Source organism: Castanea sativa, chromosome 1 (genome assembly GCF_040712315.1).
Source record: "Castanea sativa cultivar Marrone di Chiusa Pesio chromosome 1, ASM4071231v1".
In the NCBI taxonomy this organism is placed as follows: domain Eukaryota; kingdom Viridiplantae; phylum Streptophyta; class Magnoliopsida; order Fagales; family Fagaceae; genus Castanea; species Castanea sativa.
In genome coordinates this window covers 68,881,940-68,894,326 of record NC_134013.1, presented here as the reverse complement: position 1 = coordinate 68,894,326, position 12,387 = coordinate 68,881,940, and the positions used below count along the sequence as shown (strand labels likewise).

The 12,387-nt window shown below is 33.0% G+C and overlaps 2 protein-coding genes across 4 annotated transcripts; both read right to left on the bottom strand.

Annotated features, from left to right (window-relative positions):
* Positions 1-490: 490 nt before the first annotated feature.
* LOC142622876 (WAT1-related protein At5g40230-like) lies at positions 491-4,250 on the bottom strand. Its single transcript, XM_075796436.1, has 7 exons — positions 4,060-4,250; positions 3,373-3,438; positions 2,741-2,854; positions 1,521-1,758; positions 1,067-1,225; positions 842-990; positions 491-647 (listed from the first exon to the last, which is right to left on the bottom strand). Exons 1-7 carry the CDS (start codon positions 4,248-4,250, stop codon positions 491-493), a joined length of 1,074 nt encoding a protein of 357 aa, XP_075652551.1.
* Positions 4,251-6,453: 2,203 nt separating this feature from the next.
* Positions 6,454-10,452, bottom strand: LOC142618482 (WAT1-related protein At5g40230-like). 3 transcript variants are annotated; one of them, XM_075791435.1, is made up of 7 exons: positions 10,225-10,452; positions 9,699-9,764; positions 9,329-9,442; positions 7,881-8,118; positions 7,448-7,606; positions 7,218-7,369; positions 6,454-7,058 (listed from the first exon to the last, which is right to left on the bottom strand). In XM_075791435.1, the coding sequence occupies exons 1-7, from the start codon at positions 10,413-10,415 to the stop codon at positions 6,962-6,964; spliced, it is 1,017 nt and encodes a 338-aa protein (XP_075647550.1). In that variant the 5' UTR covers positions 10,416-10,452; the 3' UTR covers positions 6,454-6,961. The 3 variants fall into 3 exon arrangements, with proteins under 3 accessions (XP_075647550.1, XP_075647543.1, XP_075647558.1); XM_075791428.1 differs by having other exon boundaries at positions 6,454-7,021; XM_075791443.1 differs by lacking the exon at positions 9,699-9,764 and having other exon boundaries at positions 6,454-7,021.
* Positions 10,453-12,387: the final 1,935 nt, after the last annotated feature.

Below are 12,387 nucleotides of genomic sequence, written 5' to 3'. Positions count from 1 at the left end.
AGTTAATTAGTTACTTGGTAGTCTGTTGAGTTAGTTATACCAGTAGTTGAGTTTTGGTTGAGTTGTATTGGTTATCATTGGCTAATGCCATTGTAAGAATTGCCTGTAAACACTTGTAATTGATCCATTGACAAACATACATGAAATGTAATGCAAATTCCTTTCTCATTCTCAAGTCTCTTCTCTTATTCTGTCTACTTGGAGGGTGACTCCTTTGAACCAGTCAATCACTCTCCCCTGTTCTTCAATTACCTCGTTCCCCAAAACACTACACACTCATTTCTTCATCAGCAACCTAAGAAGCTGATTTCAAAAACAAAACAAAAGAAATGATTAATTTCTGATTGTAGGTACTCAATATCAACACATTTATACCCTTCTGGGGTGTGCTTTTACTATAAAAGCAAAAATACCATTCAGGTATTGGATTGCAAGTAGCTCTGTGCCATTCAATCTTTAATCAGCTAGTATTCATCTGCATATATCTATTCTACATACCTTCAAATTTGTAGCTATTCAACAAAGGGGTCTTATCATCAGACGAAGATCCCAAGCTACCACAACAATAGTCTTTTCTCAATTCTTCTTTAGCTTTTGCCCATATTACAGCATAAAATCCAGTTGATAATATTATTGCTCCAACAAGGCTGCAACATTAGGAAGAAAAGACAAAATGCCAATGAACCATAAAAAATAATACCAAACAACTTACACATGTATTAGTTGATCCATTCTTCTTAATAGATTACTCTAATTGGTATTTTAAGTATGTAGAAGGTAATTTGTGCCTATATATAAATGCGTAAAGGTGCATTTTGATGAGAAAGAGAGATCTATATACCTCCCAAGATAGAGAGCATCACCAAGGAATATGACACCCATAGCAGCTGCAATAACTATTGACAATGGCTTAAAGATGGATACATACACAGGCCCCTTCAAGTGCAAGACCCATGCAATAACAACACTCATGGATGAACCAAAGAAACCCTGATTGGGGAGAATGAAAGTTAGATATTATCATTAACTTCTTTCATTTGGTATTGTCACGTTTCTTGGTTCTTACCGAGTATATAATGGTGACCAATGCTACATCGGGCCTTAGTGTCCAAGCAAGTAAGTTTCCTTCTGCCATTAAACATACTGGTGCAGATATAATTGTTACACACAAAGCGCATGAGAAGACCACAACTATCTCTGCTGGATATATTTTCATAACTTGGGTCTGTAAAAAATTGCAGAGAATTCAAAAAAAAAAAAAAAAAAAAAAAAGCTTCTCTAAAGTCTCTGTCTCATAATGTCATGAGACAAGAAAAGTATTACTCACATTTGTGCTATATATGGAAAGGACTAATCAAGTTACAATCAGTGCCACTCAATCATTTATATAAGCCAAGCCAAGATCTATCTAGTAAACACCCAACCTGGGACATGGCACATGCCCACACATTACACTCATACAATCCAATCCAATTTAATCAAATCCACACTTTTAAGTATCACCTATCACATAAAAGTACCTGAACAATGCTGCAACCTGAAAACAGAAGGTTCTCAACAGCAAGTAAAAGGCCACCTATCACCCATTTTGTTTCTGATGTGCCTCGTGGAGAATGGAGTGAAAGAGACAGTGATTGAGATGGAGATATGATTGTAGGGCCCCTGTAGAAAAGCACTACCGATGCTCCTGATATTGATACTAATGAGCCAATGATTTTAGCCTGAGTGATTGAGCTTCTCAAAGCCATATTTTCCATTCTTTTGAAGAACCAACAAAAATAGAGGAAAGGAAGAAAATTTAGTGATAGTAATCAACAATAAATGTGTTTATGACACTCAATGATTAAAGCATAGGCCTAATCATTGTACTAAAGTTATACACGCTTGTATCTATAAAGAAGAGGTGGGTTCGAGAAGTTTAAATATTATCACAAAGCATAAATATATACATAAATGCTCAATAATACATCTAGTAAGGCAAAGAGCGCATGACCTCCTGCACTATCTTTATATATTAGACCTTCTCCACTTTGTAATTCTTTGTACCATACCAAATGTGTAATCAACCACTCTATTGCTTAGCTTTAATTTTGGAGTACTGATATCCAAAGGCGTTTAAAATATGGTGTTGCTGCTTAGTTATATATGCAGAAATTGCTGGTTTATGTATATGCAGGGTGTAAACGGGGTGATTGGTCACAAATTCGACGTTAAACTACTAGGATCCCTTTTGAGAAAAGTTTCTATCATCAAATTATATTGCAGAATTCTTGGTGAGGAAATATTCTATGCTTGAGAAGCAATTGCAACTTTCTTGAATATCTCAAGGGCTTCTGCCTAAGGGCCTGAGATGTTTTGTATATTTTGGCAACCTGTTCTATGTTTGGGTTTTCTTTTGTTTTGTTTTGTTAGGGAGGATGAATGATAGATTATAAGAGTGTAAACAACTCTATATGTTCCAAGGGCTCAACCACTTGAAAAGAAACTATTAGTGGTAGTACACAGTACTTTAAAAAAAAAATTAATTTTTAAAAAATTATGTTCCAGCATATTACAGATTTTAGGGATGATTAGGCATCAAGAGTCTTGTAACTCAATTGGCAATTCTTGATATTTCTAATTAAAACATTCATGGTTCAAATCCACTTTGCCCAACTATTTAATTATGAATAAAAAATTATTAAATTAGGGACAAATATGACTCAAGTAAAGATGCTAATCAGAATTTAGAAGGTAAGACCTGAAAATAACAGCAAGTATGTAGGTCAAAGCCGGTGTGAGGTTGCCGATGGCTGCAGCAAGAGTTGGTGAGCTGTATTCAATTCCTTTATAGGCACACAACTGAGCTAAAAATCTGCATGCCCTCCCCAACATAAAAAATATAAACATAAGATCAAAATACACATTTCAGACACATATTTTGGAGTTATGTATTACTAATTTGGGTAATTGAGTCATTTAAAATAAAATCTCATATTTCCATGGGTGGCAGTTTAGTCATTGCAACTATTTGATGAGTAATCACATTATCTTTACATTGTAATAATCTTATGTTCTTGTAAATTGCGAACTAACATATACCACATTTCTTGGAAGTTGAAAGCTGGTATGATATCTTTACATCAAGCGAGCAAAATGCACTTGAACAAATTAGTAGGTTTCAATTAACTCAACTTATAAAGTATTCATCAAACAAAAGATCTGGGGTTCAAACCCTCCCTAGACCATAAATCAATTAGTATCTTTGCTGGAGGATAAAGAACAATTATTATAGAGAAATCATCATAGAGCAGATGTCATAGGTTGAAATTGTATTATAATTATCAAATCTCAAATCAAATTGCAAAGCTTTTAGGTGCAATACTTTCTTACCCAATTAGTCCAAGTAGGAAAATTCTATTGATGAAAGGCCACTTGAGTGTAGGAAGCCCGGTTGTTCTACATGTATGAAGTAGCATTTTTGTTAATATTCCTTCAAATATTTTATAACTAAATACATCATCAAAATCTCGATATAAAATCACAGTGTAAATGATATGCGAAGAGAAAGATTTGAGAAAAAAATACTCATAAATGATTTTAATTATTTATGTATTTTTTGAGAAACTACTCATAAATAAGGTTGTAATATCAAACCATAAAGGTCTAGGTTTTTTTTTTTTTTCTTTTTTTTCTTTTTTTCTTTTTGAGAAGAAGGTAATTTTCATTTAAGCCTCACAGTTTTGGATAAGTTTTATTTAAACCTTATAGTTTCATATTATTTTAATTAAAATTTATACTTTTATATACTTTCATTTAATCCTTATAGTTTAAAGTAATTTCACTTTAAACCTTACAATTAAAAAAAATAAATAAATAAACCCATTCTGTCAAGTGACCTTTAATGAGATCAACGGCATTTGAGACAGAAGATTTAAATTTTTTGGAAAAAAATAAAATAAAATAAACTTTGAGGTTTACATAAAATATTCTCAAAGTTTAAGATTGAAATAAGTTTGAAAATATAATTTATGGAGATTTTTTCACTAATGTTATAGGAATGGAAATCAAGCGACATACCCACGAAAGATGAAGACCAAAGGGAGGAGAACAAGAGTAACAATGGCAGAGGTGTAGGTAATGAAGACATAGTAGCTCAGTCCTTTTAAATTGGATGCTTTGAATAAGATGTTTAAGCCAACGTTAATGCATTCTACTGCAACCATGGCTGAAAATGGAAGAGCATCCTTGTGACAATATCTCCATGCCATCTCTCTCTCTGTCTCTCTCTCTTTCTCCCTAATGATTTCTATTATAACTTTGAAACACCCTTTGTTTGATGCTTAATTAATAGAGTGAAAAGGCATCTCTCAGTGGTTGTTTTATTTTACAATGTCATTCTTTACATGCAGACTATATTATAATCCTTGTAATCTCTCAGTAGTTTATATTTTCTGTTGGTGGAGGGCATAATTGATTGGTTGGTTTAATAAGATTGAATTGTACGAGTATGTGATTGTGTGGATTTAATAAGATTGAATTGTACGGGTATTTGTTTGTGTGGATTTAATAAGATTGAGTTGTACAAGTACGTGTTTGTGTAAGTATTATTCGGATTCCACATGGGTGTTTATTAGGTGGATCTTGAGTTTATATATGATTATAAGGATTCCAATTGCAATTTGATTAGTCCTTTAGGTTATAAGGCTAAATGTGACTAGTATTTTTGTGGAGTATTTACAAATGGCAAGCCTAATATTGACTATCATCAAAATTGTTGTAAAGTTTTTTTTTCACCATGCTAAGGTCATGTCTTACATGCTTTCCAATAAGTATGAATTCCCTGTACTAATGTCATTATCTTTGTGGATTTTCTACCTTTATGATGCTCCAGAGTTTATATGTAACCTTGGCAACTGATTGTATCTGCATGCTTTATCTCTTAGTGGTTCTCTATACTTCTTTATGGGAATTGCTTTCCAAATGAGGGATTCTTTATGATATTCGTTATATAGTTTCTTTTAGCAAATATGGAACAGGTGCTTAATGGTCCCATTAGTATTGGTTATGAGGACATGGTCTGCGAGGAAGAATTTTCTAATATGCTGTCACTTAGTGTTCAGCAGAGAGGATCTGGAAGTGCAAATCATTTTTATTCACTTATTCATAATATTTCATCACTTATAAGCACAACCTTTTCTTTGTTTGTTTTAAGCAGTTAATTTGTTCCTCTTTTTCCTGTTATTTTCTAAAGTATCAATATCCTTATTCTAATCCATTAGAGATGTAGATCCAGAGTGTGTCCTCTGTCTCTCTTTTTCTCTCTATTAATGCCCACAAGCAGGGAGGTGGTTCACTTATGGTCTGTGGTAAATTGGACAAATGTAATTTTCGTTTCTTTGCTAAGTGTGATTTATCTGCAAATAAATCTAGAAATCATTCAGGGGAGTACGACCACCAGCACGAACTTCAAGTTCAGCCAGTGATTGCCAATGATGATGTCAAAAAACAAAGGCAACTTTGCTCTGCTTAGTGCTATCTTTTGTTTTAGTTAGTTTGCCACTAACTATAGCCTGAAATATTGGCTCAATGAGATTGTTCTAAATTATATACGAGTACTATGGGCCATTCCAAGTGCTTCAAAGAGTAGGCTAAGTGGCTTGTAAGTTGGACTTACTCTCTCATTCTAAGCTTTATCCAGATTTTTATATGTCCTGCTTGAAGCCAAAATTGGGAGCTGATGTGGTTCCTTTACCTTCCTTGCCTCATGTTGATACAGAAGGTGTCATCCGTTCCGAGCCTAAAGCCAATTTCAAAAGGAGGATGAAGAATTCCATAACAAAGCCATCTCTGAAATCATGGTTCATTGGCAAGGTAGCCCCTGTAGAAGTTGCCACTTGGGAGATCTTGCATACCCTTCAACAGCATTACCCTCATGTTGTGGGCAAGGTTCTCTAAAGGCGAGGGTAATGTTATCTAGCTAGCTTGAAATGTTGAAAAGCAGTGAGTTCTGCAAAACAGTGGGTTTTGCACCTGTAATATTGAGTGATGAGTGACTACATTTATCAGATGGAATGATAAGTAGTGATTTTGTTATGAGCTTTATAGTGTGACAGTTGGTTGTTAGTCTGTTGAGTTAGTTATACCAGTAGCTGAGCCGTGATTGAGAATTGGTTCTCATTGGCTAATGCCATTGTAAGAATTGACTATAAATACATGTAATCCATCCATTGATAGACATATCTGATATTTAATGCAAATTCCTTTATCATTCTCAATTCTCTTCTCTTATTCTGCCTACTTCTTGGAGGGTGACTCCCTCGAACCTGTCAATCACTCTCCCCTGTTCTTCTTCAACCTCATTCCCCAAAACACTCAAATACACCCAGTCATTTCTTCAGCAGCAATCTAAGAAGCTCATTTCAAAAACAAAATAAAAGAAAGGATTAATTGCTGACTCTAGGTACTCAGAGATATCAACAAACATTTTTACCCTTATGAGGTGTGCTTTTACTGTAAAATTGAAAACTATTGAGTTATTAGATTGCAAGTAGCTCGGTGCTATGCAATCTTTTAATCAGCTAGCATTCATCTGCTTACATCTATTCTACATGCCTTCAAATTTGTAGCTATCCAATGAGGTGTGCTTTTACTGTACAATTGAAAAAACTACTGAGGAATTAGATTGCAGGTAGCTTGGTGCTATGAAATCTTTAATCAGCTAGCATTCATCTGCATACATCTATTCTACATGCCTTCAAATTTGCAGCTATCCAATGAGGTGTGATTTTACTGTACAATTGAAAAAACTATTGAGGTATTGGATTGCAAGTAGCACGGTGCTATGCAATCTTTAATCAACTAGCATTCATATGCATACATCTATTCTACATCTTCAAATTTGTAGCTATCCAATAAAGGGGTCTTATCATCAGATGAAGATCCCAAGCTAGCACTGCAATAGTCTTGTCTCAATTCTTCTTTAGCTTTTGCCCATATGACGCCATAAAATCCAATTGATAATATTATTGCTCCCATGATGCTGCAACATTAGGAAGAAAATAAACAAGGCCAATGAACTGTGAAAAAATAAACACAAAGCAACTAATACATGTAGTAGCTGATCCTTTCTTCTTGATATATTATTCTAATCAGTATTCTAGTATGGCAGAGAAGGTACATTGTGCCTTTGTATACATGCATAAATGTGCATTTTAATGAGTGAGAGAATTATATACCTCCCAAGATAGAGAGCATCACCAAGGAATATGACACCCATAGCAGCTGCAATGACTATTGACAATGGCTTAAAGATTGATACATACACAGGCCCCTTCAAGTGCAAGCACCATGTGTGAATAACACTACTGAAGGATGAACCAAAGAAACCCTGATCGGAGAGTGAAAGTTAGATATTATCAATAAATTTTTCTGTCATTTGGTATTGTCCATGTTTCATAGTTCTTACCGAGTATATAATGGCGACCAATGTTATATCAGGCCTTAGTCTCCAAGCACTTAAGTTTCCTTCTACTATTAAACATACTGGTGCAGATATAATTGTTGCACACAAGAGGTATAAGAAGACCACAACTATCTCTGCTGGATATATTTTCATAACTTGGGTCTGTAAAATGCCAATTCAAATTTAGCTTCTCTAAAGTTTTTTATTTCTGATAATGTCACGAGACAAGGCAAGCATTAGTCACATCTGTACTATATCCCAAAAGGACAAATTAGGTTACTATCAAGACTTCTTATAAGTCATAGTCATTTATGTAAGCCAAGATCTACCTAGAAAACCACCAATGTGGGAGTCTGGGACTTAGCACATGCCTGCACAATACACACTCGAACAATCCAATCCACAATTTGAAGTATCACCTATCACATAAAAATACCTGAACAATGTACCAGCCTGAAAACAGAAGATTCGAAGCAGCAAGTAAAAGGCCACCTATCACCCACTGTGTTTCTGATGTGCCTTGTGGAGAATTAAGTGAAAGAGATGTTGACTGAGATGAAGATATGATTGTAGGGCCCTTGTAGAAAACCACTACCAATGCTCCTGATATTGATACTATTGTGCCCATGATTTTAGCCTGTGTGATTGGGCATCTCAAAGCTAGATTTTCCATCCTTTTTGAACCACCAATAAAAATAAAGGAAAGGAAGAGAATTTGGTGATAGTAATAAAAAATAAATGTGTTCAAGAAACTCAATGATTAAAGAAATAGGCATAATGTATCTATTAGGAAAAAGGAGGGCTCAAGAAGTTTAAATTTTATCACAAAAAAGCTTATAAAGGCTCAATAAAACATCAAGTAGGGCAATGGCATGGATGACCTATTGCACTATCTTTATATATAAGTCCTCCATTTTCTAATTTCTTGTATCATATCAGACATGTGATCAAACCGCTCTAACTCCCATTTAAAAAGTTAAAAACTCGCATGTTCAAGGGTTCTTCTTCTATTGCTTACTCTCAGAGAGCTTAATTTTGGGATACTGATAGACAAAGGTTTTTAATTCCTAGTGGTGCGGGCCGTGCTGGGTAGTTATACAGAATTGCAGTTTTATGCATATGCAGGTTGCAAAAGGAGTGACTGGTCACAAACTTGACATTAAACTTATAGCATCCCTTTTGAGAGAACTGAAAAGTTTCTGTAATCAAACCAGATTGCAGAATCCTTGGTTAGGTAAGATGTTATGCTCAAGAAGCAATTGCAACTTTCATGAACAGTTGCTAATGGACTGGTGTATTGTCTTTTTATTTTTCGTGTTATGCACCAAAAAACAAACCATGACATTGCCTTAATCATATTTTATGAAATTATTTCTTCCTCACAACAAATCTCATTTTATATAAAAAATAAACAAATGCAAAAAACGAAAGGGGCAAATATAATATCACTCCTAATGGCTTTCGCAAGCAGGCCATATTAATTAATCATAATAGGGATGATGAATGATATACACAAGGACTGCACTTATAAAGAAACAAATTATTAGTGGTAGTATTTCATAAATAAAAAAAAGTATTAGTGGTAGTACACAAGATTAAAAGATAAAAAAAATAAAATCATATTAAAAAATTTAAAAATTCAAGGTCCCAATGGCAGCATAGTACAAACTTTAGGTACCACCAAGAACTTCATAATTCAACTAACAGTTCTTAATGTTTCTAACGTAGACATCCATGGTTCAATAGCCCCTCTCCCAATTATCAAATTAATGTGTGTGTGTATATAACTATATATATATATATATATATATATATATATAATTTAAAAAAAAGGTACCAGAATGACTTGGGTGAGGTTGGTAATGAGAATTAAGAAGGAAAAACCTGAAAATGACAGCTAGTATGAAAGTAAAAGCTGGTGTGAGGTTGCTGATGGCTGAAGCAAGAGTTGCTGAGCTGAATTCTATGCCTTTATAGTTACATAACTGACCTGAAAACCTGCAAGCCCTCCCAAACATAAGATCAAATACAAATTTCACTTCAGAAAAATATTTGAAATTGTGTGCTATTGATTTGGCAGTTTAGTCATTTAAAATAAAATCTCATTTTCCCATGTGTGTGGATCATTGCCACCATTTGATTGGCATATATCATTACATCAAGCAACCCAAATGCACCCTTCTTGTTATTGGATACTATCATCTTCAAATCTTAAATCAAATTTCAAAAGCTTTTTGGTGTAATAGTTTCTTACCCAAGTAGTCCAAGTAAGAAAATTCTATAGAGGAGAGACAACTTGAATGTAGGAAGCCCTGTTGTTCTACATGTATGAAGTAGCTTTCTGTTAATATTTCATCAAAATTATTCTATAACTAAATACATCATCAAAACTCACTGTAATATCACACCATAAGTGATATGAGAACGTGAAGGAAATTGTGAAAAATAAAAAATCATAAGAATTATATTTCATTTTTGGATAATATCACACCATACCTCATAGTTTTGGATAAATTTTATTTAAACCTTGAAATTTTAAATAATGTTTATTTCAGTCTTATAGCTTCAGAAAAGTTTATTTAAAAACTTATATTGTTTCAAGTAATTTCAGTTTAAACCTAAGAATTATGTGACTTTTAGCAGGGATTAAATGAATTTATGACAGAAGGTTTAGATTAAAATTTTTTTATATAAAAAAATTTAAAGGTGTAAAATATAATTTACTAAGAAATTTTTTTTTTTCCTAAAATTTTTAGAAAAGTGGAGATAAGGAGACATACCCACGAAAGACAAAGGCCAGAGGGAGGAGAACAAGAGTAGAAATAGCATACATATAGAGGACAAAGACATAGTAGCTCAACCCTTTCAAAGAGGATGCTTTGAATAGGATGTTTAAGCCAACGTTTGTGCATTCTGCTGTAACCATGGCTGAAAATGGAAGACCATTCTCGTAACAATATCTACCTGCCATCTCTCTCTCTCTCTCCCTCTCCCTTCTCCTATCTCCTGCTAAGTCCAAATGAATAAAGTACTATTTTATAAGGAAAATGATTGTACATTTCGGAAATAGCGTACACCCTTTCTGATGGGTGGACCCCACCCACTATGGGCACCCCTCGGTTCGAGGGAGGAAGCATACTCACGACACGAAGTATGCTCCCTTCCAAAAATGTCAATCTCGACGTTCCTGTCATTGGTTTCGCGTTGTCAAAAGAGTAGTTAGGAGTTGACGTAATTCGTTTTTGTCTTTTTTGGTGGAAGACACAATATCTTATCCATTGGCCAGCTCAGTCTCCCCTCTCAATTCTTCTTTTACGATATTTTATGCATATGGTGAATAGCTAGTATGTTTTTTTTTTGTTTTGTTTTGTTTTTTTTTTTTTTTATAGCTTTTAGGAAAAGATAGGATTTGCAGCGGTCCAACCAAGAGCTTCGGATTTTAGATGTTACCTTTGACTGCTGCTGTAATCCAGTATGCTTTCTCTCTTGGAGCTTTTCAATACTTCTACATGGGAATTGCTTTGCGAAAGGGAAATTCTCTATGACTCAATCATATTCATTACACAGTTTCCTTTAGTACCCAAACGCCTTGCAGCTAAATTAGAACTTTTTAGGTATAAAGTGCTTGCAAGTCTAAAGATAAAATTATTCAAATTACAGAATTAACATTATATTGTAACTATCTCAAAAAATATTTATACATTACTAATTTCAGCAGATAAGATCAATATCCCTTCTATTCATGAGTTCATATAAGTGCTATATATTCATGTACATATTTCAATTTATTAGTACTCATCTATATAATAATATCTACAAACTGAAACGTAATATTTATTATTAATACATTCCTACTAAGCCATATTATCATATCATTTTGGTTCACTTTGATTCATTTGATCCACTTTGGTCCAGGGACGGAGCCAGACTTCCAACCTAGTGGGGGCAAACTTAATGTAAGCTTATCATTTTTTTTTTTTTTTTTTTTCTGGTTTTAAGGTTTTGTCTTAAGGTTTTTCAATTATTCTTGGGGCAATTGGGCAAAAAGGAACGTCAGTCGATTTTTATTTTTATTTTTTTTGGATGTTTCATGTGGTAATTTGTAAATATTTTGGAGAGGGGCTAAGTGTATATACTTTGGAATCAAATATTAAACTTGTGTCTATATATATATATATATATATATATATATATATATATATATATCAAATTTTCAAAAAAGTTGGGGGGGCCATTGCCCCCCAATGCCAAAGCATAGCTCCGTCCCTGCTTTGGTCCATTTCAATTGTAAAATCTATTAGTAAATAATTAAATGAGTTAATTTAATTATTTTTTTCAAATCAATTAATACTTGAAGTAATTTAAGCATTTTTTTAATTAATATTAATCAAATAATAAGATCTTTTAAATAATGTATCTTTTGAATGGTTTAAATTAAATTGTTAATAGTAAAAATAACATTTAAACGATTATCGTTTACCAACTAAAAATTTACCTAGTGAACTGATTGGTTAGTTTCACATCAACAACATAATAAACAAATTCCTAATTATGTTTTAGTGATATTGTAGTTAGTATAAATTTTACTATATATAAGTCTTACAATTACAAATCTATATCTATATCCATATTATATTTAAAAGCTTAATCGGAGTATTTATTATTGCTACGATCTTGTTAAGTCACATTAGCATAGAATTTTGGTCAATTTCAATTGTAAGATTTATTAGTAAATAACTAAATGAATTTAATTTAATTATTTTGTCCAAATCTATTAGTATATGAAGTCATATAAGAACTTTTTAAAATTAATATTAATCAAACAATAAGTGCATCCTATGAATGTTTTATTTTAAATTTTTAATAGTAAACATAACATTTAAACAATATCATTTACTAACTATAAAATTTACAAAGGGACATATTGGTTAGTTTCATGTCAA

Excerpts from the sequence above, each read along its gene's own strand:
- LOC142618482 (XM_075791428.1), bottom strand. The coding sequence starts at position 10,415 with ATGGCAGGTAGATATTGTTACGAGAATGGTCTTCCATTTTCAGCCATG. Across the intron at positions 9,443-9,698 it reads TTCTTACTTGGACTACTTGG|GTTTTCAGGTCAGTTATGTA; the intron begins GTAAGAAACTAT and ends GAGGGCTTGCAG. Across the intron at positions 7,607-7,880 it reads CAGGCTGGTACATTGTTCAG|ACCCAAGTTATGAAAATATA; the intron begins GTATTTTTATGT and ends GGCATTTTACAG.
- LOC142622876 (XM_075796436.1), bottom strand. The coding sequence starts at position 4,250 with ATGGCATGGAGATATTGTCACAAGGATGCTCTTCCATTTTCAGCCATG. Across the intron at positions 2,855-3,372 it reads TTCCTACTTGGACTAATTGG|ATTTTTAGCTCAGTTGTGTG; the intron begins GTAAGAAAGTAT and ends GAGGGCATGCAG. Across the intron at positions 1,759-2,740 it reads ATACTTGCTGTTATTTTCAG|AATGGAAAATATGGCTTTGA; the intron begins GTCTTACCTTCT and ends GTTCTTCAAAAG.